Genomic DNA, 27501 nt, shown 5'->3' with positions numbered 1-27501 from the left:
TGGAAGAACCACTCGCTGGGTGGAGACCTGGAGAGCTGTTCCATCCCTGTGCACCAGTTCCCACTGTGGGCCAATCCTGCCTTGCCCTGAGCTCCTCAAAAAAGCCTGGGAAGGGACGTGGGATGATAGAAGACTGCTCCAGTGGGCCACCACCTCCCTGCCCAGTTTCCTTCCAGTCCAGCCTGCACCCTCACCTCCACCCTGGAGGATGCTACCACACGGCTCCAGGGATGCTGTGGAGACCTGGTGCCCTCCTGCTGGCTCCTGGGCCACCGGGCTCCTGCTTTCCCCCCTCCACCAGCTTGGCTTTGCCCCCCTGCTCCTTTTCTGCTCGTCCGAGCTGGCTTTGGGAGAGGCAGCGCAGCAGAGAGCTGCTAATGACTGCCATCCAAAGTAAGGCTTATGATAGCTTCCCCCTGAATTGTTTGCTCTCACTGTAATTGATGAGCCTTTAATGAGTCTCATGGGACCATGTGTTTGAAGGGAGCTCTTTCCTCTCTGTCCCCGAGGAGAACGATGTTTCAACTGATCTCAGCTCTCGGGGAAACATGAATAACTCTTATCCATCTCTATTGTCATCCCCAGCCGTTGCTCACAGCATGCTCCAGCAGCTGCCTGGCCATGACTTACCCACTTTTTACCTGCTCTTTTGCAACTGTTTTGGCAGCTCAGCAAAAGCAGGGAGCAAATCTTTTGGGCAAAGCATAACGGGTGCTGAGCTTGGATTGTTTCTGGCCCATCTGTGCGTGTGGAAGCAGGTAAAAATAGCTTCTAATGGCTGGGCCATGGGAGAAGCACCATCCCTTTGTGGAGAGCAGTTATATTAGGACTTGCCTTGCTGGGATATTGCTCTGGCAGAGGTTTGCTATTGCCAGTGACCAGGGCAGGGCTGAAAGGGCTGGAGAAGGTGATGGTGGCTCATTCATCCTGGGAGCAGGGCTGGGAGTGTAACTGAGCCAATGGTCCAGGGGCTGAAGGGGGTGGAAAAACCATTTGAACACGTTGTTTGTTTCTGCTTGAACCAGGGGGAGTGGCCTGGAAAAAAAGCCAAAAACTGGGGAAAAAAAAAGGCCCTGGGTTAGGTCAGAGGGACATGTTGTGAGTGGTTTTTTTTCCTTGCGGGTTTTCACTTCTGGTTGTGTGGTAGGGATGGATGAGTCCTCCTGGCGGGGAGGAACCCTCCTTGCTGCCCTTCGAAATGATTTGAGGTTTGGGTTACAGCGAGGAGACAATTTAAAAGATGCCAAAGTGGAGAGCATGATAGCTGGCTGTTCCCATTCGAGAGGCTATTTATTTTAAATAAGTTGACACTCACCAGCTGTCAAGATCCTGCTGACTGGTGGAACATTATTTACATTCAAAACTGTCTTAAAAAGCAAACACGAAACCAAACTTCCCCATTAGGGGGTCGGGCAACAGAAGGGAGGAAGGGTGAAGAGGACATCACACAGATATGTGAACATAAATATTTGCAGAGCAGCGTGTATAAATGCTCTTGGTCTTTCTCCTGGAATGCAATAATGCCTGCAATTGAGTTCATTGGCCAAATTGAATTTGGGCTCCTGTAGAAGTCTGTTTATATTAAGTGCTTTAACATACATCACCTTCTCAGTCTATCGATGAAATTCTATTATCTGCTCAGGGCCGGACGCAACTCAGCAACAAAATCGGAGGGGAAATAAAAACCTTCACAAACCAAAGCCAGGAGCAGGTAATAGGACCTTGGGCATCCGTCTCCGGCTATTGACAAAGTGTCAGAGTGTCTGGGGGAAGGAGGAGCTCACTGGGTTTCTCGCTAACTCCCTCCCTCCTGCTCAGCCAGTTTCCCTCCATCTTGCTGCAGTGGGAGTAAAAACCTTTATGAGACTCAAGGAAAGCCAAGCAAACAGTTGCTGCGCATTAACTTAATTTAACTATATGACCAAGAACAAGATTTTGCTTGAACTCAAGCTATAATTCCAGCCTGGAGGAATGCCAGGGAAATTCAGCTCTCAGGGGCCACCCGGCACAGAGGCGAGGACGGGCTGAGGAGCACAGTGCACTGTTGGCGCAGACCCGGCCGTCCTTGACACGAGGATGCTGTTACCTCCTGGGACCTGGAGTCTGGCTGCCAGGAGCTGTGGGGGGAGGAGGGGGGATGGGCACAGGCAGTGCTCACCCTGGTTTTCCTGGTCATCCCAAAGCTACTGAGCGTGGGCAGAAGCTGGCCATGGGCTGCAGGGGTGTTGGGCTAGTTCTTAGGGGAGGTTTGGGTGAGCCTGTGGCTATTTTGGGGGTGACGCTCCAGCACTGGGGCTGGGGAAGCCCAGGCTCCCACAGATCCCACAGACAGGGACTGCCAGTTCCCCTTCTGCAAAGCAGCAGTGGTGCAGCCGGCAGGTCCCACCCTGCTCCTCAGGGGAAGATGCTCAGTGGGGGCACCGGTCATTACACAAAACTGAAGACCCTTAACAAGAGGCTGTTCCATGGACCAAACCTCCTTCTTTCCTCCCTTTTAGAGACAGCTTTCTTGGAGAAGTCAAGACAGGCTGGAGGCTCTCCAACAACTTCATCAACAGAGCCAGAAGGAGGAATATCCAAGCAGGGCAAAGCAGCCTGGGAGCAGCCAGGATGAGCATTGCACTGGCAGCCCTGGTTCGAGCTGAGCTAGAACCACAGGGGAAGTGCTGAGCTGCATTGGCCTGGAGGACAGAAGCAGGAGGCAGACACCAGGCTGAGCAGGAATAGCTTCATCTTTAACACCAATACAGCATTGAGCATCACCGAATCCCAAGACTCACCAAGAATCTCGGAAAATGTATCCCTTGCCTGTGGGTACCACGGACAATTAACCAGCTCAGTTTATTGGAGAAGGCGCTTTGTGGGATGGTCTTGATCTTCCAGGTCTGGAGTGCCTGATCCTGGCTGTTGGAACCAGGATTATGGCCTGGGCAAATTCATTCTGCTCCACTAGTGTAAACTCTCCACTCCAAGTCATGCGGAGAGCAAAGCCTCCTGGAGAGCATCCATGCGGGGCACCAAGAACCGCCCAAGGGGAAGGCAGGGATCAAAGCAGGGAAGCATGAAGGGCCTCCCTTCAGTTCTTTGGTGTAAGCAAAAGAGAAGCCAAGGAAACCCTCAGAAAAGCAGTTGGTGAAGGGAGGAGAGGAAATGCTGTTACAAAATTGGAAACCTTGTCTTCTTGTTGGTGACCCTTTGGGCTGAGCAAAGCCCAGGTGAGGCACTGTTACAGGGAGCGGCTCGGTGATGAGCAACACTCCCTCCTCCTGCATCCCTCCAGGGACTGCTCATCACTGGCAGGACAGACAGACGGACGGACAGACAGCATACGTTGGGGCACGGAGGACGAATGAGAGAAATCTTAATAATCAGCCTAAAATTGATTCACTTCTGCTCAATCTGATTCCTCCTAACTGGATCCACATGTCCTGGCCATGGCACATTAACTTCAATTATGGCTTATTAATGTCTCCGTGATGGAGCTTGCCCTGCTGAGCGCTGTGGTGACTGACGTTACGAAGGGGAAAAAATTACTCCGAAGAGACGTGGTGTGTAATGGAAAAAGAACCGGCGGCTTTCCTCGTGCCGGCCGTCAGTCCTGGCAGCCAGGAAAAGCTCATTCACCCATTCCCAAGAAGATGACCGAGCTCATTGCTGCACCGAGGAGAAAATGAAGCAGTGAATAGACATCTGTGGGGAAAAGTCTTTCCGCTTCCCTTCCCCACCCTGCCTGGCACACACACAAGCACACAGGCCAAGGGTTTGCTCATGTCTATTCCTGTCTTGACTCTTCCGCATCTCCAGTTACTCTGCGGATCAATAGGGACAGGATGGAAGAAGAAAAAAAAAAAAGAAAAGAAAAAGACACCAAGAAGAAAGAGTAAAAATAAACCGTCAGCCATAAATGGGGAAACGGACCTGGCTGAGGTTAAGCAAAGAGAGGACGCAGATGGAGTGGGCAGAGGAGGCCCTGGAGCACCAGCCCATTGCACCAACACCCAGGAAGGGAGCAGTGACCCTCAGGATTCACCAGACGCTTTGGAGATCCTTGCAAACTCTTGACTGCCCCCATTTATCTGGTCTACAGGAGGAGAGAAGGCAGCAGACTCCTTCCCCTTCTCCCCATGTCCTTTGCTCCATCTTTTTCTGCTTTTCCCAAAAGCTCTGGGAGATCACAGTGAGGGGTTTTCCTTGGTGGGAAGCAGAGGGGTGAAGGGTGGGTTATGTTTGGATGGGGGCCCGGGAGCACATGGACTGAGGGCATCAGAGATACCTCTCTGAGTCCACCAGCCAAGGCTGCGGCACAAGAAACCACCCAGGCTCATGGTCTGCTCTGAGGGCAAAGCCTTTTGCTCTTCCCTTGACCATGGCCATCAACTGTAAATGAGCTGCCATGTCTCCCATCGCCCTGTGGGCACTGCCAGCTGCCTGCCAACATCCTGGTGCCACATGGGCACAGGCAATGCCACGCACTCCGACGGCACAACTGCTCCAGCAGTGCCACATGCCACAGCTGAGCCCCTCTCCTCCAGCCTCCTGGGGCTGCTCTCAGCCCTGCTCCCCGGTGCTTTTTGCCTTTGAGCCCTCATTTCTTCATAACCCTCTTCCCTCTCATTTCCATGACACCTGTAGTGGATCCCTAACACCCCCCACCCATTTTGTCTAGGCACTTTCCTCCTCTTCCTCGAACATGGTTGTTCCCACATCCCGGAAGAGGCAGTGTGCATCCATCCCCAGCCCTGCCTCCCCCTTTCCTGTGCCGCGCTTCTGTCAGGCTCACATTGATTTCTCCTCTCTTTCTCTCAATAACCCACCCCTTGTTGAGCCATACACAAGATTTAATTTGGTTTTAGTCCCTGCATCGTAACTGGCTTTGCTTACAGCTGCAATTAGATTGCTTTCCAGTGAAAAAAAAACGGTTGCTGGGACTGGAACGATCACAGGAGCAGAGTCAATTCATATGAAGCTTCTCCGCCTTGTACACCACTTATCCACAGCCCTTCAACCAGTCGTCATTCCCTGCCCTGTGCCCATCGGAGCTGGAAAAATCAGCGCAGGACAGGCATCGACTTCTTCCCTGTCCAGGATGAGTTTCCCCCTCTCCTAGGGACCAGCCCAGCAAGCGGGGCTGGTCGGGGAGAGCGGAGCAGCGCACAGCTGGGTCTTGCTGTAGCTTGGGGCTTGGAGTTTGGGCTGGGAAAAGCCCTCTCGGAGGAGGCCCTGCTGCGTCAGGCAGCTCATGGCGAGCAGAGCCAAGAGGGGAGCAGAGACAGCAGGAGCCGCTGCTCTGCAGCAGCCGTGGGCAGGCGTCCGCGCCGGCAGCACGCCAGCTCCGGGGTGAGCCCGCCAGCAATTAGCCAACAACCCCCAACCGGTCTCATTCTGGCCCCAGCAAAAAAGCAGCATTGCAGCTTCCACCGTCCACAGCCCAGCCCTCCCTCGCCAGCGCTGTCCTTAGGGTGCAGGCAGCTGTGGAGTCTCGGATGTCTCATAGAGCTTGTGCCATCCCCCTCCCAGGGGTGTTTGAAAAGGTTTTCCTCTCTTGCCCTAGTTGCCTCTTTTCACGAAGTCTGTAGGGATTTTATCTCTTGAAACAATCTCTGCTGCTATTAAATAGTATTACATTTGGCCAGTGAGTTCAAAAGCTGGTGGGGGGAGGAAGAGAGCTGACAGCCAGCCAGGTGCTCGCTTGTGGAGGATCCCACCAGCATAGCCTGAAGTCAAAAGTCCTGAAGCAACATATCCTGCCTAAGGCAGGCAGAAAAGGCAAAGGGCTCTGAGGAGGGAGGCATTCACAACACACCAAGAATATTTTAACACGTATCTTAAAGCATCAGGTATGCTGAAGCTGCTGCAGGTGCAGTAACGAGTCCTCGGTTATCTGCACGGTTACCTCCATGCCTGGGAGCCAAAGGCCATTGCAGAAGCATCGACATCCAACATTTAATCCTAATTTACCACTTTCTGAGCTGAAAACTCTGTGTCCCCGTTACAGAGCCTAAGCAGCCTGGATAAATTCGTACACCAGCTCCAGCCCTTCCTGCCAGTCGCCCCGGTCAGCGGGGGCTCTGGCTGGGAATCGATCCCCGTGGTGTGGCTGCTGCTGTCAGTAACATCCAGCGTCCCTGCAGGCAGTGGGGCTGCGGCAGACGGAGCAGGGGCAGGACTGGCTGTGGTTGGGGTGGAGGGGAAGGCAATGTGCCTGCCTTTTCCCTCGCCTTTGCCAGCTTTCCCTCCCTTCCACCCTCTTCACTTTGCTATTTCACCCCATCCCGAGCCGTTTGAGGACAGTGGGTATTTAGTACCCCGGCAATACTTCTTATGGGCAGATGTAACGTGTCTCTCCGCACACATTCATGCAGAAGCACATTGCACTGAGACCTGGGCGCTTGCAGATGGGTGTGGAGGTGCTCTCCCACACCTCTGCCCGTGTGCCCGAGCTCCCCAGGGCTCTACCCTGAACAGTCCCAATGGTGGGCACCCTGATGTGCTGCCAGCCCAGCTGAGAGCCACGGTGGCTGATGCCCACCCTGTGGGAGAGCCCTAGCCCCTCTGCCTGCTGCTGCCGTCACCGCCGCCTCCTGCCTGCCCCCACGGCTCTCCCACCCCACGCTGCATCTTCCTTCCCCTTGGAGCCCATTCAAAGCCAGCCTCGGTGGCACCTGCAAAACATTTCTGCTTGCAAGTCTCAGAAGCAAACAGTTTGGAACCGATACAAACAGCTCCTCTGTCACTGTGGTGATTCTTGTTAGCACGAGGTGGGTGATGGGGAGATTTTTCCCCTCTTGCCTGTAAGTCTCACACAAGCTGAATCCACGAGCTGGATGGGAAATTAGCCATCTCGGCATTTTTCCACCTTACTTTGCTTTTTCAGCTGATGTCATAACGTAACATATGGCATCGTACAGAGAAATGAAAAACAAAACCCAGGAGAAACAACCCCCCCTCCTGCCTTCCGCTGCCTCAGATCTGTTGGGGGGGGGTTTACCGTCACCCCAAACTTCATCTGCCAGAGCCAGGGCTGATCTGGGAACGCAGGATTGACTTGGGATGACCTGTCCTGCCGGCCCTGGCCGTGAGCCGGAGTTCAGCGGCGCGAGCCTCATCCCTCACCTCCCCCTGGATCCACTAGCATTGCCCCTGCAATTGCTGGGCAGAGGCTGGCCGTGTTTGCGCAGCTGGGGACGGGGTCTCAGAGGGAACGCAAAGTCGTGTCCCAGCTTCCCCCACGCTGGCTTCGGGGGGACACAGCCCTGCTCTCAGACATGGCCTTGGAGGTGCCCCAGCCATTCCCTGCAAGGACACATCTGATTTATTACCAGCGCTACCCTGCCTGGGGAGAAAGGGGATTTCAGAGGGAAACCACGGGTAACCTTATCGGTCGACAGAAGCGCTGACAGCTTAGTTTTCTAGCAGTAACCCTCTTCGCATCCCTCCGAGAAGAGATACCCAAAGAAATACAGTGGCCGTTACCTGCCGGTGACTTCAATGTTGGAGACAGCATAGAAGTACTTGTACAAGTTCTCCCTCTGCACGTAGGTGCCCCCCAGGGCCGGTCTCAGCAGTCTCATCCGCAGGTCGGTGACGGTGAAGAAGTCCTTGAGCCCTTTGGCACTCTCCAGCCGGGTGTACAAGTTGTCCATGTTCTTCAGGTCAGGGCCAGCAAAGATGGCAAAGCGGTCCCTCACCTCAAACCGGACGGTCTTCTCTTTTTTGGAGCCCGCCCAGCGGGAATACTCCTCCGTGCAGAGGACCCTGTTGGCACTGGTGGTGGAGAGGTCCCGGACCCTCCGTGCTGGCATGCTGAAGGCCTCCATGCAGTCATCTGCATAATACTGGTACGGGTGCCAAGTCCTCCCATTGTCCAGTGACTTCTCCAGCATCATGATGGTGGGTCGGCCATACTCAAAGGTTATCACGATGTCGTCCGTCAGCTCGATGCTCTTGTTCCAGGACAGCGTGATGTTGGCCAGCAGCGGCTCTGGGTACCGGCGCCACGTCACACTCTGCCAGTACGTGGCCAGCCCTTCGTCCTCGCTGTCGAACATGAGTTTTGGTGGGTGGGCCAGGTCCGGGTTGGAGGCGTCGCACTCATCGCTGCACAGGTACGGGTTCTCCTGGAACAACAACAACGGTCACAAGAGAAGAAGGTAACACCTGGGCATCGCATGGGCATCGCAGGCATGCGGCCAAACTCACACCATTACTGGGTCCTGGGTTTAGCTGCTTGCATCAAACATGAACTGCTGTGCTGAACTGGAGTACGCCAGGGGTCTGGCTCTGGATGGTGCTGTTTCTGAGCATGAATTTCAGACAGAACGATGTCCTTTGCCTTTGCTACAAGAATGGCCATGCTCTTTCCTTTGAAAGGCCCTTTGGGAAAGGGTGTTTCAGTTTGGCATGGGGGCAATTTTCATAGAAAGCACTTTCCCTGAGACGGTCTTGGAGAACTCCGCTCAAGTTTGGCCACGTTACAAGCCTACGGAAAGCTGCATTCTCCCCTCTCCCTTGCAAGAACCAAATGGCTAAAATCCCCAAAGCACATCCATGCCTCTTGTGGCTCCTGATGCCAAATGGCCTGGGGACACACTGTCTCTCCAGTACCTCTGAGCAGGGCTAGAGGAGGGAAACCCAATTTCCCAGCTCCGAGCAGGGACAGGACTGGCCTGTACCAAAGCGAGCAGAGAGTTGTGCTCCCTGTGTCTCTGCTGTTCCCAGGACAGCATCCTGGCCATGCAGAGCGGGTACGCTCAGGATGCACCCGCTCAGTCCAGTGAGATGGCCACTGCTGGTCACCCCTCAGCTCAGCCTACCCACACTGAGCTGACAGGGGCTCAGGAAGGGAACGGGGTGTCTCCGTGCTCACCCGCCAGCACCCAGAAGGGATCTGGGACTCCTGCAGCCTAACCACACCCCCACCCCCACCACCGCTTGCTGCTTGTCCAGGCACCCTTAGCCCGTGGCAAATAGAAGAGAACGTCAGTTAATGTCTTTGCAGAAACTGAATTAGGTAGCTGTGCCTGGCAGCCCTGCTGCCTGCGGGGACAGGTGCTTCCCAAGCCATGCTGCCTTCCCCAGCTTCAGGCAGGAGGTGCACTGGTCCTCATCCACCCATGGGGATGATGGTGGGAAGGATGGCTCATCCCATCCAGGCCACAACATCCAGTGCTATGTCACTTGTCACCTGCAGGCCTAGGCAATGAGGGAAAAGGTCCAGCTGTCCCATTTTGCCCACAAATGACAAAGCATGGCCAAGCCTGCATGTTTTGCAGGGACACAGGCAGGCATCCACCTGTGCTGAACTGCACTAAGGAAATATCATCAAGGTCACACACCAAATGTTGAAGTTTTGGAGGTGGGCATCAGGGTTAGCTGTGCCAATGGGTCTATTGCTCATCCAGATGTGCGTTAAAGCCCATTGTTACTTGCCCTGCAGTCCCTGCCTCTGTGAGCATGTGGGTCAGACCTGCCTTGGGGTTGATGTGGGGCTGGCTGTGTTATAATGGGTACTGTCTGCAAAAAAACCTCTGCAACACACTGCAAATCTGTTTTTGCATGTGAAGCATCTCTGCTGTCACTCTGCCTCCCTCTTGGACTCAAAATCCAGAGGATCAGGGAGGGAGAAGGACTGGTAAGACAAGTGGGCTCTGCTGCAGTGGGACCCTCGTAAGGGAGGCAAAGGCACCTGGCAGAGGAGGAGGAGGTGATAAAGCAGCTGGAGCTGCTCAGAGCTGATGGCTGGAGGTGAGGATCCTGCTGGGTGTGAGGTCTGGCCCTCCTGAGCACAGCGGACTTGTAAGGTAAGGCAGAGCCGGGTTTTGTGGTTTGGTTTGTAAATGCTTTGTGTGTGGTGGGGAGCCTGTGGGAAGGTGCTGTGCATGGGGGGCAGCGCGCTCCTGCCTGGCCCTGGGGACCTCCTGCAGCACCAGGGTGTGGGGGGCTGCTGGTCCCCTGTCACAGGGAGCTGATGCTGGTACCTGGGGGCTTAAAACAAGTGAGGTGCAGGGCTGGGGTCTGCACAGCCTGGTTGCATCCCAGGGCTGGGAGAGCCCCACTGCAAGTGCAGGGAAGTGTGGGAAGAGGCTGCTCCTGTGTCCGTGGCACTGGGGACGGATCCTGTGCCATGGGCTTGTTTTGGCCTGGGAAACTGTTGGAGTGTCAGTGCTTGTACCTGCTTTTAGGGTGCCCTGTGTATACCGCGAGCAAAGCAGAGGAGAGGATCTCGCTTGTACAAATGGGTGCTCTTGGGTACAAAGTGGGACTGGGCTTTGAGCACGGAAACTGCTGTGTAACATGAGGTGCTGTGGAAAATCTGGGCTTTGTCACCTCTGGCTGGACAGCGAAAAGCCTTGGGAACTACTTGGAGCTTCTTCACTCTGTGTCTGTAAAATGGGCCGTTGGTGCCTCCCTGCTGCTCTGAGACAGGCACTGAATGTGCACAACTATGTGCCCAGGGAGCAGAGGCCACAGCACTGAGGAGCCTAGAAAAGCTCAGGAGCACATAAATAATTCTGTCTCCTGAGCCGCGTGAGTAGCATGCTGTAAATAAGGCAGGAGGCTGCTCCGCCAGCAGCGGGGATAAAACAAAATAGTGAGCAGCTGATCTGTATGTGAGCATCAGACTCCTTTGCAGGGGATGCAGCAGCATCCTTGGGGAAGAAAAGGGGACTCCTGTAAATAAAGCATGCACTGGGGGGTGTCTGTGCGTGCATGTGGCTGCCAGGGAAAGCAGCAGAAGCCAGTTGATAAAACAAGGCAAAACTCATACTATTTTCAGCATTGTCTTGCTCTCGGACACACTGCCTGCTGGTAAAGCCACCAGTGCCGTGCTGGGATTTGCTCCTCTTGTTACAGCCTTAACTTGAGCAACGTGTGGTTTTTGCCATCTCCGTGTGCGCTGGGAGGAAGGGCTGCAACCGGAGCCACTCAGCTCCGGCGCGCTGCCCAGCCCCAAAGCAGGGAGCATGCTGAACGGATGTTTCAAAAGCAAATGGCTGGATAGTTGGGGGTTTTTTCCACTTGTTTGCAGCTGCGCCAGTTGAGCAAGGGAAATAAATGGAGTGCTGAGGCTTGCTCAGGTGGTTGATGTTGAGGGCACCTGCCCAGGTGCACCCCGCTGCCCTCCCAAAGGCGGGGAGATGCCTCGAGCAAAGGAAGATGCCAGCTGGGGTGTGCTGGGGCTGAGCCGTGCTGGGGGGTACTCCCCTGCTGAGGCACGCTGTTCCGGAGCAGGGATTAAAAAACCCCTAAGACACTGACATATTTAATATGCTCTCCTGACTCGTCACGTTCAGAGGAATTGTTTACCTCTGCTAATGAGACACAGCTTCCTGCTGGGGGATGTAGCTGCCTCTTAGCACAGCTTTACAGTGGTGGCTGATGGAAAAGGAAGAAAAATCCCCATCAGCTGAAGTGCTGGGGGCTCTGAGTGTGCTTCTTGTGCTGAGGCAACATATTGCGTTGCAGTATGGTCTCACTGCCAATGTGGTCATACAGATGGCTTAATAGGATGCTCCCGAAAAGACCATCCCGGAGGTCCGTTTTCACCTCTTGTCTGAAGAAGGGTGCCGCAGTGCAGCGTTTTGGGGGGCTTAGGTGGGGAGTGGGCTTGAGATGGCAGCAGAAAGCTCCCCAGTAAACCCCTGGGGAGCCCTGCTGCTCGGCGTGGCTCTGTGTGAGCAGCACTCTGCGTGCACAGAGCTGTCCTGGCAAGAGTGCTCTTGCCGTGTGGCTTCCTTGCCTGCGTGCGGCAGCCATCGAAGCGGCCAAAGCCCTTGAGCTGGTGTGAGATGAATCTCCACTGAATATTTGCGGGCCACAGTGGCCAGCTTCACCTTTGGGTCTTATGGATGATGCTCCTGTCAAGGCTTTCTTTGGAGACTTCCTTAAGCAGTGGCCAAGTTACACAAGGTTACTCTGTGACCAAACTACAATAAGAAAGCATTACCCAGAGCAGTGAAGGGTGACCAGGGTGGGTGGTGGGACAGGTTTCCCAGGGGCAGTGAAGGAAGCAACTGGGTCTGACAAACATGATCCGCCTCCCAGTGCCCTGTCTGGAGGGACAGGGCTGGCCAGGCATATCCCTGGCAGGGGCCCTGGCGGGGCAGGAGCAGGGGGGAGCGGAGCCAGGACTCTGCCTGTCTGCCATATGCTCATCCCAGAGATCAGGGAATGGAGATGCACGATCCCTGATGGCTTCTATGCATCCCAACCTGTAAGCATGCTCAGCTCAGCAGGCAGCAAGCCCAAAGATGTCTTTAACCACCCTGGTGCTCCGGAGCGGCACACACCTCGAGAGCTGCGTGGTTGTAACAGGACAAACACAAAAATAACCTCTAAGTGACAGTGCTGAAAGGTGGGGAAGAGCCTCAAAAGCCACCAGAGTGAGTCACATCACTACGGCTTCCTCTGCTAAAATGAAGTGTTCCTTTTTGGTTTTAGGTTTATTGAATTGTCCTTCCTCCACGGGATGCTCAAGGCATTTTCTGCTGGTGGGGTGGTTTGAAGTCAGCCAGGAGGGCAGGGGGGAGCGGAAACAGATGGCCATACTTTGGCTGCTCCGTTGGTCCTGGTAAGATCAGTTATAGTGCTCTTGGAATAATTCCAGGTATTATTTTTGAATCTGGTTTCCTCCTCCAAGCCGTACGTCCTCCAAAGAATCTGTCCAAAGTCTCAAGATATTTACGTCTTCAATCTAAAAGTCAGAATGCATTAGCCAGGCAAACTTGGTCTCGGTGAGCTTAAAATAAACCAGTTCACTTTGAGTCTCACGCTATTAAATCAGTCGTGAGTGTCCTCACAGCAACTAGATGTTGCAGGTTTCTGGCTCTCCAGCATGCTCTTCTGGCTGCTCATTTCTTGAGGGTGCACCTAAGAGCACTGTAACCTTGCTTAGCCCTGGCACAGCCCCAAGGGGCAAATCCCCAGGGACAAATCACCAGAGCCTCGTTGAAGACAACTTGTCCTCACAAATGGCATCGTAGCAAGATTGTGCCTCCACGGGGCAAAACATAGAGTGGTTTGGCTTGGAAGGGACATTTAGAAGTCACCCAGTCCAGTCCCCTGCAGCGAGCAGGGACACCTTCCACTGGATCAGGCTGCTCGGAGCCCCGTCCAGCCTGACCTTGAATGTTTCCAGGGATGGGGCATCTACCACCTCTCTGGGCAACCTGTACCAGGGTTTCGCTTCATGGTAAAGATTTTCTTCCTTCTACCAAATCTGAATCTACCCTCTTTTAGTTTAAAACCATTGCCCCTATCGCAACAGGCTGTACTCAACTGTCTGTCCCCATCTTTCCAACAAGCCCCCTTTAAGTGCTGTAAGGTCGCCCCAGAGCTTTCTCTTCCCCAGGCTGAACAACCCCAACCCTCTCAGTCCCTCCCCACAGCAGGGGGGGGGTGTGTTCCAGTCCCCCCGCCACCCCCCCACCCCCCCCCCCCCCCCGATCATTCCTGTGGCCTCCTCTGGATCTGCTCCAACAGGCTGGTGTCTACCCTGTGCTGGGGACCCTAAAGCTGGATGCTGCGCTGCAGAGGGGGGTCTCACCAGAGCAGAACAGAGGGGGAGGATCACCCCCCTCGCCCTGCTGGCCACGCTGCTGGTGATGCAGCCCAGGGTACCGTTGGCTTTCTGGGCTGCCAGCACATGTTCCCGGCTGATGTCCAGCTCTTCATCCACCCCCAAGCCCCTCTTCTCAGGGCTGCTCTCACTCCTTCACCCCCAGGCTGTGTTCATAGCAGGGATTGCCCCAGCTCAGGTGCAGGACCTTGCACTTGGTGTTGTTAAACCTCATGAGGTTCACACAGGTCCATGCTTGAGGTGGACATATGTCCTGGTCCCGGTGACTGCAGTGCCAGCCCCTGGGTCCATCCCCCCTCGGTGCCTGGGCAGAAATGCTGCAGAAGGGGCTTCCTGAAGGTGACAGTGGGTACTTGCTCGTCAGGAGGATTTCTTAGGAAACAAGATATTGGTCTAGCAAGGCGTGATGATAGAAATCCAGGATGCTGCAGCAAAGCTGTTCCCACGTTGCTGGGGAGGGGGGAAAAGGGGGGGAAAACAGCCACAATAAAGGGCCCTGGTTTTACAGAGCCCAGCTGGTTTCTAGGGCTCTTAATGAGCGCACAAAGTTGTTTTGCTTTTTTTTTTCCTGGCAAATGATGCCATTTTTAAGCCTCGTAGCATAAAATTATATATTTTTGTAGGTGAAATTACTTGATTAATCATTAAGCTGTTGAATTTTTTAAACAAACTATACATCTGTTGTGAATGGTGAAAGCTGCGCAAAAACAAAACTGCAGCTTTTAGAAGATGTCCATGCCAAAGGGAAGCTGGAAAGCAAGCGCAGCCACTAGCTGCACAGTGAAGAAAAATAATAAAAATAATGATCATATTAAAGAGTAAAAAAAGCCCTGCAAGATTTCAGCATGGAAAAATCAGCAGGTGATGTGAAGGTTTGTACTGCTCAGGCAAGGATGCTCCTCACAGCGCTCATAACCTGGTGTGATTTGTTCAATGGTGCCTTGGCCCAGGGGACGCCCCCGCTGTTGCTTTGCTTTCAGGGGTCTCTCCTGCCTGCTGGAATTGTGTTGTTTAAGCCAAGGTCTCTGCTAACCCTAGGTCACCCTGAGACCAACTAGTTTCTAATTGCAGTCTCCTAATAAGAGTCATGACAAGGTCTCATCAACTTGGACTGGTTTTGGAAATCCAAAATTTGTATTTTTTTAGCTGGGGGTAGTGGGGTACTCCTTGATTTTTTTTTTTTTTTTTAATAGGAAGATTTTTATCAAAGAGGAAAAAAGTTAATTGCATTTCTTTGGCACAAAGATCTATCCTGTTGGTGGGTTTCTTTTGGGTCTTTCCTTCTGTAGTGTTTTTTTCCCCTCTCAAACCCAACCAGAGAGCTCTCAGACTTTGGGTATCTCCAGGCTCCCCTGTGCTGATGATGGTTGGGACCAGGGGCTGTTTCATCGCCCCCTCCACGGCCTAAAGCACCTGAAGAGCCAGGTCTGGCGCTCTCAACATGAGGAGGAGCTTCCTGCAGACTCTGAAATGAGCGATCTGCTTAGTGACCAGGCTCCTGGAGCAGAGAGGAGAAGATCTGGTGCCACTGAAGGCTGTCCCTCGTGGGGTCATTAGCAGCAGCCGGCACCTGCCGCCATGGCGGGGGTGGAGGGGCTGTGGATGAGGAGAGTTTGGATGGTGCTGCCCCTTTTAGCTATAGGTTTTCATCCAGTTTTTCCGAGTGGCACAATAATTCAGGGTTTTGCTGGCCCGCGAGTCGAGCGATGCTGGATTGATTTCAGTGGGGCGGGCGATGGCACAGAAATGTCCTTCCCTCCTCCTCAGGAGGGTTTGTGGCCAACGAAACTTCAGTCTGAACCTCCACCCCCACACAGGAGGGGACAATCCCCTCCTCAGCACCCACCTCGTCCAGCTGTGATGCTTAAGATGCTCTTGGGTGCATCCCAAGGCCCTTCTGCTTCTCCCAGGGCACCTATGATGCTGCCTTTGGTTTCCCATGGACAGATTAGCTGATGGGGCTCACAAAGTCCCTGCATTGTCTCACATGGTAGCCAAGTCCTTAAGTTGCCATCAAATTTATTTCAGATCCTGCAAACAACTGCATCACCAAAATCCTTGCGTGCACCTTGAGCCCTCCGGCCCCACCAATGTCCATGTCGGGGACCGGTGCCACCGCATGTGCCCGGCAGCCTCCCCTTCCCTCAGCAACCTGCCTGCCAGGGAAGGACTGGAGAGAGATCCATTTGCTCACTGGGTTGCAGGATAAAGCTGAAACAACTGTCCCGGTGCGTTTGCTTTCCTGCTGCTTTATGCTCAGCCAAATTCCCTTGATTCACGGTGGGATTGAGTTGCAGGACTTTGCTTCACCTCCATCCCCTGCTCCAGCTTCCCTGGCTCTGCCGGGGCTTCCCAGGGATCTGTCCCTGTCCTCATCCTGGCCAGGCTGCAGGCTCGCTCCGGTGCCTGTCAGCACCACGATTTAGCACCGGGAAATAATGCGCCAAGTGGGGAAGATGCCGTCCCCGACCCAGGTCTGGTGACAACCACCTTTGTCCTCCCCACTGATACAGAGTTAAATCTATTTTCTACAACACACATTTTTGAGGAGGGCCACCCTGAGTGACGGGTGCCTGGGAAACTTCCTTGGGTTTTCTTCCAATAATTGTTCTGGGACATGATGCTCTTTCCCAAGCAGAACTGCATTTACCCAGGAGAGGACACAGGCTTGTCCTAACATCATTATGGGGTATTTTCACTCTTGCTGCTTCTGACCTGAGGGTTCAACTGCTCTATCTGGATTTATGAAAAGACAAGGTGGTTTTATGATCAAAAATAACATTTGTGGGTAATTAAATCTCATGCTTCAGGGCATAAACCATACCCTGCCAGTGGCCAGGATGGGACTCCCAGAGAACTAGAAATACTCTCTGACAATTAATTTTCACTCTATTCATGGGCTGGGAGGGATCAGAGGGGTGAAACAAGCGTAATTAATTTACAGCGATTATTTCCAACAGCTGGCAAGTGGCACAACTCACTGGCAGGGATGGCTGGGAGCACGGAGGTAATTGAGGAGAAATACAAGGCCCCTCTCAAGCCAAACAGCCCTGCACCTGCCACCCCCCCCAGCCAAGGGGAAGGTTGGTGCCCTCCTTGCCCGATGCCACTGGGGATGTGGGGGGATGCGGGGAGCCGTGGGGGGGATGTGTGGGGCTGCCTGCTCAGCATCTGCTCCTCTTGCGCTACTGACCCCATCCCCTGGTGCCCAGACAGGCTTTCCCCGCAGCACAGCTGGGGCTCAGACCCAGCAGATGTGTCAGGGGTGGCTTTGTGCTGTTTCAGGATGCCTGTCGGTGTGTGGGGAGGGGTCCCTGATGGGGCCAGCACTGCCGTGTCGGTCGGGTTGTGGAGATGTCAGTGGTGCTCTGATGGCAAAGTGCACCTTTTCATAATGAAATCTTAATGGCTTTCTTCAAGATGCTATGTCGTCTTCTACATTTATTTTTCTTTTTTAATACCACTTTGGTCAAGCTCTATATATTTTTAGATAGTCCAGAAGCTGTCTCATATGGCGGAAGACACAGTTTTCCCAGGGGCTGCCTGTGTGGCTGCTGCCCGAGAGCTGCTCAGGTGCTCGGGATGCTCCAGCAACCCCCTGCCCGCACACCCTGTGGGCACTGCTCTCCTCCTCGTGGTAACCCTCCAAAGAGGGGTTGTAAATGGCCCTGTGTAGGGAGGTTCTGGCAGGGCACCTGGGCTTCAGTGAGGAGTGATTTTGCGGCTTAGTCTCTGCAGGGGAAGGGCAGCTCTGGCTGGGAGGCAGCGGGCTCTGGGGCAGGGAGACTTGAAGGGATGGGGTGGGAAGCTCGGGGTGGGCTGGTGGGGTGGTTTGTTCACTCGTGTGTCCTTCCCTTACTGCCTCCCTCCCCCCAGCCATCTGCAAGGGGCTCTTATTAGGGCAGAGACAGCAAAAGGGGAGAAAACCATCCTCGCTAACAAGCTGTTTGCTGTTTATGAGCAGGTAAAGGCAGAGCTGGGATGAATTATTAATAGGGTGGAAATGGGGTCCCTCCACAGATCTGCTGCTAATTCTGGCTCAGCTGAATGTCACTCCCTCCATCTCCCCCCGGGCTGTGGTTTGGGGGATTGATCGCTCCTCCACTTCCTTCCCCTTCCTCCGGGATGGAGGTTGTCTGAGCACAAGGTCACCCTTGGCACGGGGCACCCTGTGCCTTCATGCGGGGTTCAGAGAGCTTGAGTCAGCAGAAAGCAGCACCGCAAGCCCCGCAGCACAGCCCTCCGCGGGCATGCACCGGGGCGCGCTCGGCGAGACGTTTTGCTTTGCCTTTTGCCTCTTGCCTTTGGCCTGAAGCAGATCCTCGTTTACCGAACAGCGCACCGCTTGTTCGGGGCTCTCGGGCTCCCCTGGGCCTGTCTCTCTGCCAGGGAAGAGATCCAGTCCCTGCTCGTGGCTGCTCTTCCCCTTCCCCCTCCAGCCTGCTTCTGCATTCAAGGAGCATCTCGTTTGTATTTTATCCTACCTCAGCACTGCGCCCCTCTCGCCACCAGCTGTGAGGAGACATCACAGTGCCAGACAGGGTCGTGTGGTGGCAGTGCAATGTCCTCTCTCCTGGTGGGGAAACTGAGGCAGGGAGGGATTTCAAAAGCAGGGTCAGGCTCCACCTTCCTGAAGATTGAGCTCCTCCAGGCACCTGCAGCTGGGCATAGTGGCTCCTTCACCCAAACCTGATGTGAAGGTCAAGGAAATCTCTGCTCTCACCCCACACTGTCTCTGAAACTCTCCCTGTGGTTGCTCAGTACCTCTCGAGAAGGGTCTGAACTGATCTTTGCACCGTAGGTGGTGAGACCCGCGCAGGAGGCTGGTGTCCAGGCAGGAAGCATCCTCTCTGCGGAGGGAGGATGCAGAGTGAGGTGCTGCTTGTCACGCACAAGGACCGACTCGAGTCACCTGTCCACCCTCGCAACACAGCCGGCACCTCTCGTGCAGGGACACAAATCCCTTCACGCCCACTCGGGCTAAGCCAGAAATGGTCAGAAAATCTGGTTACCCGATGAATTCTAACCTCCAGACTGAATCCAGCCCAGTCCACAGGTGACCTCTCCAAGGAGGGCCCTGAGCACACCATTCGCTGGGTGACCTTGGGCAGCACTTCCATTCCCAAAGCCCCAGGATGCTGGGCAGCAGCTCAGCTCCCACTGCCACATCCACTGCCAAGCCCGTCGTCCTGAAAGATGCATGTGCGGCTGATCTGTGGGCGACGCAAGGGTTAACGCCGCCCGGAAAATTCCACTCCTAAGCAGATAATCTGGTCTGTGCTGGGCGAGCACACGCATCGCATCGCCCACAGCCCGGCCTCCCATGGAATCATTTTTGAGCAGCTCTTTCTGAACTACTAATCCCGCCGTGAGCTGCTCTAACCCCATCCCTCCTGGCGCCCTGGGCTCACCTCCGCACCCACCTCCCCACCGGGGCTGCACCCCTCAGCTGCTCCTTTTGCAGGTTTGTGGATTACAGAGCGACCTAGGGCCCCAGATCAGAAGCTGATGGACCAGACACCCCTCAGCCAGCAACCACGGGCAGGCGTTCAAAGACGCAGGCATTTAATCCCATTGACTGCTTTTTAGCTCGTCTCCCAACCCAGACTTTCTGTACCCAAGAGTTGCAAGCTTTGCTCTTCCCAGGGTACTTCCCTGAGGCTTGTCTACAAATTAAACTCCTTGGATCCTGCCCCATCCCTTCTCTGCCAGATTATTAAGCCCTTACATCTTGCTACAGAGATGTATCCCTCCCCTCAGTCCCTATCAGCGGGAGCACAACAGCAGCGACCTGTGTGCTGGGCTTAGAGTGCATTATTGATTCAGGACTAAGAAAATGCTTAGGAAGTAGGAAAAGTGTCCTACTCTCTAAAAGCTTGTGCGCCTTGTAAGCTCAATACATGCAGCCTTTGCAGAGAGGCTCGCTACGCCGCTATTAATATTTTATTCTGTAAGAGAGGCCCTGATAGTTTGAATGGGGGAGGGCAGGACACGGAGGCTGGGAGGGGGAGAGGAGAGGGAGTGGATGCGCTGCTGTGCTCCTCGAATGGAGGTGCAGATTGCCCCCAAAGCCTTTGCAGGGGGAGCACGGTTTGGTGGTGGATGCCCCTGCACCCATCCCTGACCTCTGATCAGGGCTCCTGCTGCATCGAGCGCTCTGGTTTTGCTGTTGCATGCAAAGTATTTGGTTGCTTTATGCTGTGTTTTAGGGGAACAATTCAGCAGGTGCCTGTCGGAGGCTGGGACTGTGCTGTGGTCAGCCCGATATGTGCCCTGGCTGTCCCTGAGGGCAGGACTGTGATCCTCTCCTTTTTTTTTTTTGGCTCCCCACAAACCCCATTAGAGGCAGCACATGGAGCTGAAGCAGCCGCCTCAGCCAGGGGATGAGGGCTTATAAACTCTTTGGCTGGGAGTAAAAACCAGTTGAATCTGTGCTAATTCTCCCCTTGAGATATTCCCCCCACAAAGGGATGTGGAGGTGCCAGGGGCAGGACTGGACACGGCAGTGGCAGCATCCACATGATGCTCAGCACTGAGGGAGTGGAGACCCATTGCCCATGCTGGAGCGTGCAGCAAAATGGGTGCTGGTCCTGGGCGATGGGCACTCGTGGATGTGTGACCCTGCTGCCCGCTCTGGCACCAGCTCTGCTCACACGCCGGCACTCGCCTTCTCATGGGACTCACCAGAGGCGGAGGCTGGAGCTGCTCTGGGGAGGGCAGGCTGCTGCGTTGGTGGCTTCTGCACAGATGTGAGCAAGCAGGAGAGGTGGGAGCCAGCTGGGATGAGACCCAACCTGGTGGTTCTACATTGCTGCGTGCCTACACGCACTCAGCTTCTAGACAGGCAACCTTGGCCGGTCCCCTTGTGCAGCTGGAGCCTGCTCGGGGACAGCTGACAAACACAGAAACCCGCATGGAGCCAAAAGCCACAGGTTTCCCAAAGCCTGCTTGCTTGTCGCGCACAGCAGCTGTGCAGAGGCACCGGTGCCAAAGGCTGGAGCAAGCGCAGGGCAGTGGAACAGGGCAGGTGTGGGGCCAGCACTGCCACGTGCATCCTCCGTGGGTCCCGGGGACCCTGCCTGAAAGAGGGGGGGATGGTGGGAACCTCGTGGGATGGGTCTGAGGCTGCAGGGGATGGCTCATCTGCCTGGGGTGAAGGCTGGGAGCCCAAACTACTGTTTGCTGGTGGGTCTTAGCCAGGGCTGTGCCGGCATTGGCTTCTCCCCAGAGACACCTCTGGCCACCAAGCAGTGCTGTGTGGTCTGTGGAGGAAAAAGCCTCTTTGGTGTTTTCCAGCACTGGGACCCTGCTGCGTGGTGTTGAACTGCAGGAGTAACACCCGGGGTGTGTTCAGCACCGCAGGCTGGGTGCCTGGGGAGATGGATGCCTTCAAGAGGGTGGCAGCGGTGGTGCTCACACCATCTCGGTGGAGAACTCCCGCTAAGCAGGTCAGCAACAGCCCACGTGCGTAATAACTCTGGCAAGTCAGAAATTTGGGCTCTGCTAGCCAAGCATTGCCATGCTGCTGTTGCTCACGCTTGATGGAGCTCACCATCTAGGTCAGAGGAGGAATTCATTAACCTCAGGACCCCCCGGCTGCCCCTGCATTGCTGTAAGCTCTGCAGCCAGCCAAGCAGGGACAGCGTGAGATGGGCATGGAGTGACCACTGGCTCCTCGCCACCCCGTCCCCCTCACAGGTGGGATCCAGTGGTCTGGCTGCTGCTGGTGAGTGGGGCTGAGCCCAGCAGAAAGCAGTGAAGCCGCAGGTGCTGGGGCCCGTGGCTCCGGTGGGGATGGAAGCAGCCGCTTGGCTGTGTTGCAGCCCCTCCGCGCCTTCAGGCTGGGGGAAAGGGGCTGCAGCCAAGGAAGAGGCTTGCACCATAGACAGGCTTTTTGGCACTGCTTGGGTACATTCCCATTTTGCTTTCTCCAAAAGCATGGGGTGAACCAGGTGCTGAGCTTGGAGGGTCCCCACTGAGGGCATCAGGATTGCTTGCTTGTAGCTGCCCCAGAGCGTAACTGTAGGGGAAGAGGCGCCCACCCAGTGCCACGCATCATTTTGCAGCCCCGCTGCCGCAGATGCCCCAGGCGTTACTGCATGCAGCGTGCAGCCGGGCGCTCAGCCCCGCAGCTGCTGCGGGAGCAGAAAGCAAAGCGGTCTGGGTCGTTTTGCGGAGGTGATTTTTGGACGGATCAGCAAACTGGTCTGATCGACCGTGGCTCTGGGGTGGTGCTGCCGTGGGGGAACAGCGGGGACGCGAGTAGGGTTGTGGGGCTGGGTCAGCCTGAGCCCCATGCCTCAGCACCCTGATAAAAAGGTGGTGTGGGGTCTGAAAGAGTAATTAGGTTCAACTAAGGTTAAAATCGGGCTTTCAATTAAGGAAACCAGAGCGTGGTAGGAGAGTACTCCTTCCCACTCAGGCAGTCTTTCCTGCAGGGAGAATTCCTTTTAAAGTTTAATGGAAAACAATATCTATGCTATAGAATATAATACAGATTTTAAAATAAATTAATAGGAAGGATTTCCCTGAATCCCTTTGGCTTCAAAAGCTGCTTGTGGAAAACTGTGATACCTGGAGCTGGTGTATGAGTGAGTGTAAGAGCTGCTTTCCTGGCTCTGGCCACGCTCCCCAGCAAGTCTCCAAAGCCAGTTCTCTCCAGCTTTTCCCACCTGGACACTGTTCCCCTTCAAGCGCAAAGCTTCTCTTAAAAGCAGTTTATTCTTCCCCATCTTATTCAAGGTGGGGGCAAGCTTTCTGCTCACTGTACCAATTAAATCTGCTTGACAGCTTGATTTTTATCGCTGTGTCTTTTCCGTCAGCAAGTGGAAACGATCCTTGTTAGGGGAGCAGCATCCCACTTTACAACAAGATGAATCTCGAACTGGGCATTTAAAGAAATTGCTACGGACTGTGGGGGGAAATCCCGTTTGCTCAGCACTCTCTAATTTAAAGCTGAATTGTATTCTTTCATTTTCTCTAAAGCCTCTGCTTTTATAGCACCAAGAGCCTGTCGCGCTCCGGAGTAGCCTCTGTGGTAGGAGAGTAGTGGTGTGTAATTTGCTGAGCAGCTAATAACGTGCAATCCAAGGGTATGGCCCCAAGGGCATGGAGCTGCTGATCTTGACTTCAGATAGTGTTCTCTGCAGCAACCCTGATGCTGAGAAGTGATTAAGGGTGGAAACAAAGCCGAAGGGCCCCAGCCCTTTCTCCCACGCTCCAAAGCAATGCCATGATGGGTGCACAGGGTGGATTGGTTCCAGCCTTCATCCGGATGGATATAGCAGCAGTTGCCTTTTCCAGGCTCTGCTCAAAGGGGAGTTTTTTCCAGGTGTTAATGTAATGTACTGGAGGGTTCAAGGGGGAAGGGGGGCTGTGAGAACTTTACAGATGTGGAAAAAAAAAGATGCAGCTTTCCATCGCCACAACCTTGACTGAGATGTCATGGGCAATTTGACAGCGGACAGTGGATTCAGTGCTGCTGAATTGTGGCATAAACGCAAAGTAATTGTCCCTGATGCCATACAGTTCCCCCAAGGAAGGGCAAAGGGGAGCTCTGGCTCCCAGCCCCCTGCTAAGGCCAACGATGGGTTTGTGGCCAACAGTGGAACGTGCTGATCTAATCAAGGAGGAGGGAGAACATCCGCTTTTATTGGAAAGGATTTTCCATTTGACTGGTACATGGGCTCTGTACATGCCCCCCTGGTTCTCCTACCTGAAACGAGGTGTGGGGGCAGCATGGGCTGGGGAAGTGCTGTGGGGTTTGTCTCTGCCGGGGGTACCAGAAGGGGTGAAACCATCCTTTAACCACCAGATCATGCTGCATCTTTAAAAATGCTCTTGGAAGAGCATCTCTGAAGCAACTTCGTTTTCCTTCTTACTTTAAAAAAATTGACTTTAATCATCCTCGAACCCGTAACAATTTGTTTGCACTTAAAACAGGGGTATGAAGCTATGGCTGGGTCTAGCTGTATGAGATGGGCAAAGAATGTAGGGAAAAGGGTTTTTGTGCCCAAAAGTTTGCCTGCTTTTTCCAATTTTAGCACTCAGTCTACTAAGAGAAAGAGTTGTTTAGTACCAGCCTTATAACCACATATCATTCAGAAAAGTTTAGCTAAGAATTAAACTAAACATCAAATTTGGCTGAAAGTGTAATGAATAAATAAAGCCTTTTCCTTTCATGTAGCTGTGCCAAAATCAACAAGCTCTATTAGCTGATGAAACAATGCTGACGCCAAATAAAAATACCCCTGATCCATCGATATGGGCTAAGAGCTCGGCCCTGCATCAAAGAGCATCGTCTGAACAAGAATTACGGTCTTGACACCTTTGAGGGCCAAAAAAAAAAAGGGGCTCCCATCTTGGCGGCGAGCTGGGGTCTCCGTGCTGCTGGATGGGTGTGTGGGGGCTCTCTCACCAGGGCGTCAGGCAGCAGCAAAACCATTCTGGGATGGCTGTTGGCTCGCAGGCAGTCTGCTGTAGCTGCCTCTCCTGGCTTTTGCTAGAATGATTTGGAAAAACGCCTTGAGCTGCAAAGCCATTTGGAGCAGGGGCCGGGGCTTTTGTGCTTGCTTGCTCCCCACTGCCTGCCCCATGAGTAAACTGCCCACAAAACCCGCGTAGCTTTTTTCATCTGTTGTGCCAAACGCCGATGCTTGAAAGTTAATTCTCAAAGGTCCCTGCTTGGTATCGAAGAAGAGCTTCAGCATCTCAGCATCTACCTGGGCGTACCCTGCCGGCTGTGCCATCCTCTTCCTCCTCCCCGGGTGGGTGGGATGGTGAAGTAATGCTGCACCTCCCCTCTGCCCCATGCAGACCGTGCGGCTTTGCCGTTCCCCAGCCGTGCCTGTCCTGCAGACCCCTCTTATTTGAATTCTGCATTTAGCCACCCCGGGCCGTGCCCTGGATGTGACCTTTGAAGTCTCGCCCTTCCCTTGACATCCTCGGTTAAAAGATCTGTTCCCTATTAGTCTTCAGTCACACTTTTAGATTCATTCAGGCTTTCATTTACTTATCCATCTGTCTTCCTGCTCCCACCACTCCCCCTGCCCTGCCAGGAGGAACAGTACGATTCATTTTTCAGGGGACCCTGCCAGAAAGTCATTGACATGAACAGGAGAAGGTTCAGAAACGGTGGAAAAAGCAAAAGCCCCAAGTTTAATAAGCAGCAAAACACTTCCCAATGAGAAGGGAGCAGCCAGATGTGACTAGAATGGCTGTAAAACAGAAAAGGCAGTCCTCCAAGTAAATCCTGCCATCTCCCAGATGCCTCCCTTTGCGGAACTCTCTGCAAGTGCTGCCTGAAGTTGTTACAGCCGTAGTGTGCGACCCTGCGAGCTGTGCAAGCCTCCTCAGTACCAGTACAGCCTTGTAGGAACCACTCGCTGCCTTATGTGGTCCTGAGTTCTACCAGGACCCTCCTCCTCTGCCTGCCTGCACTGATGCCCCACATGGGGACATCATCCAGCTCCCTCTTGTCTGGCTCCTTAAGCACGGAGCGATGTTTTTGTGTCTTTAATTTTGATTTCAGTTGTCTGAGCAGTGCAGGTGTCCTGCTGGGCTATGCTTAATTCAGAGTAACGTTTGTTTAACTGCACGGACAGTACCCTGCTGTTTTGAAAGACACCTAAGAAAGCAATACAGTCACCGTAAGAACTTCTCTGCTGGAAAGCCAGGCTCCTATGAGAACCCACCTGTTACATAAAAATAATTAAAACCTGAAGAGAAAGGATAAGAGGACACCAAAAGACACCTGAGCAGGCTGGCAGGAGAGGAGCCGCAGGGCGGGTGCCAGCCCCTCGCCCCCCCCTGCCCCTGCTCTGGCGAGGGCCGGGGCTCGGCGGCTGTAACGATCGTGGGCAGCGACATCGATTTTTGCCCAGCACTTCCTTTGCGCCGGGGTAGCAAAGCTCCGCTCGCATCCTCTGCGGCATGGCTCACTGCTCTCTGCATGTCAATAGGTGTCAAGCCACCGCCCAGCACCAGCGATGGAGGGGCTGGGTCCACTTTCTACTGACTGTAAGGGGATGCTCAGCAGTAAATGGCCACGTGTCGTTCTCTGTGACCGTGGCTGTGACAATGTACCTTGATGGCCTCCCAGCACGTACCACTCGGGTCCTTAGGCTGGACTGGAGCCTGGACCCCTCCTGCAGCCACCTACTACCCTGTGCACTAAGCGCTGGGTAGGCTCCTTGCTCACTTCGGCAGGGCTGCTCTTCAGCCGCTTCATTTTTACAACTCTAAATCCTCTGGAGAGGCCAGTGCTGGTGTAAGACGGGAGAGTGAAGGGCCATGAATACAATGGGATTTCATAAACCTATCCCCAAAATCTAAAAAAAACCAACTTGCAATATATTACTTCTGTTCTTAGTTCTGTTCTTCATCAGGGAACAGCTCGGGGACGTTGCGGTGAGCACTGGGTTTTGTTCTGGGAGCTGAGCTGGGCAGGCAGGCGCCAGGGGTGAGGCAGGGACAGGAAGGCAGAGCCATGTTCCGCATTTGTGTAACTCCCATTCACGGCTGTACGCGCTGTTTGCAAGTGTTACGGCACATGGCAGGCGTACGCTACAAGGAAATACTGCTGGTGCCCAGAATAGAAAGATTTTACCTCGCTATTGACTGATTCAAGACATGTAGAGAGCTGATTGCAGTTTGTGTCTTTGGCTGCTTTGGAGGTCAGTGGAGCTGAAGCCCGGAGCATCCTTAGCCAGAAAGGGTTTACAAACAGCTGCAGTGTGTGTAGTGGAAAGCGGTCTGGCGTTCACCTTGTGATCCTTCTGCAGCCAGTCAGATATGAGAAATACGGACTGACCCATCACTAGTTAACTGTTTTGGACTTCATCTTTCTTTTATAACCATCTTTTAAAAGGCGAAGCTGCTACTTAGCTGGAATTGGTGAAAATGTCTTTCCTGGTACTGAAGAGAAGGGAACTTGGCAACTGCTGGCAGCATGTTCTGCTGGTCGTAAATGTTTGGTATCCCTTGGTACCAAAGCAGCACTTTTCTCTTGGATTTCCAATAGATGCCCTGAGCTCTGGTTGGGCCCAGGGTATTTTCTAGGAGTTTGTGCATTTTCTAGGTGGCAAACTGAGGCATGGGGGGTATACTAGCCTTGATAAAGCTGGCAACAGAAAATGGGAGTCCCTCCACTGGTTTAGAGAGACACCCCCCCCCCCTTCTCATTATAGGTAATAAAAGAATAATACACTTTTTTAGAAGACACTCCTTGCCCAGTGGAAACCCTGTCAGCATGGGCTGGCTTGGTCCCTGTGCCTTAAATGTGTGCTTGGCCTGCTCCTGGGGGACGTTTGGGAGGGGACGTTACAGCCACGCTGTTTTGCAATTTGCTTTGACCCCTGAACTCTTTTTAACAACGTAAAGCCTTGTGAATTATAAATCAAATGTTCCTGCTGAGCTTTGTGGTGCATGGAATGAAATGCAATGATTAATATTTAAGAGAAAATAAGTTAAAGATTTTAACTACAAGGGCAAGTATGTGTCCACAGAGCCTTCCCATGTGGAGTCTTGAAGAGAGGGGCCGTTTCCAGGGGTTTCGGCAAAATTTGTGGCTCAGACCAACTCCCTGAGCTGCCGGTGTGTGGGGGCCACGCTGGCCTCCACCACCCTGCCCCTCGCTCGTACTCAGGCTGAAATGATGCACCCGCCTCTGATAAAACCCTGGAGCTGGCGCAGCCTTTTGGGATGGGGACTGGAAAATGTATCCCCCGTTCCTCAGTAAGCAGAGGGATGACCTTGGAGCAGCTCAGGCTGCGTGCTTGCCCAGGGCAGAGTTTTCGCAGACCCCAGGCCTTACCACCCCAGACCTGGGAGCCTCCCTGGCTCCTCCTCGCCCTCCCCTCAGTGTGTCAGCACCATCCCTGCTCTAGGGCTGGCTTCCCACCAGCGCAGCACCGAGATGGGCA

The 27501-nt window shown here is 54.0% G+C and overlaps 1 protein-coding gene across 3 annotated transcripts in view; it reads right to left on the bottom strand.

The window, feature by feature from the left end:
- The window catches only part of NTNG2 (netrin G2), a 47442-nt gene extending 19952 nt beyond the window's left edge, over positions 1-27490 (bottom strand). For 2 of the 3 annotated variants that reach the window (XM_080403025.1, XM_080403026.1), the window contains exon 1: positions 7474-27490. In XM_080403025.1, coding sequence (XP_080259151.1) covers positions 7474-8048 — 575 coding nt within the window. In that variant the 5' untranslated portion in view covers positions 8049-27490. The remainder of the gene's footprint in view (positions 1-7473) is intronic. The other variant, XM_080403027.1, reaches the window with a different exon arrangement.
- Positions 27491-27501: the final 11 nt, after the last annotated feature.

The sequence above is a fragment of the Falco punctatus genome, assembly GCF_963210335.1.
Source record: "Falco punctatus genome assembly, chromosome: 9".
Taxonomy (NCBI): Eukaryota; Metazoa; Chordata; class Aves; order Falconiformes; family Falconidae; genus Falco; species Falco punctatus.
This window is presented reverse-complemented; position numbering and strand designations above follow the sequence as displayed.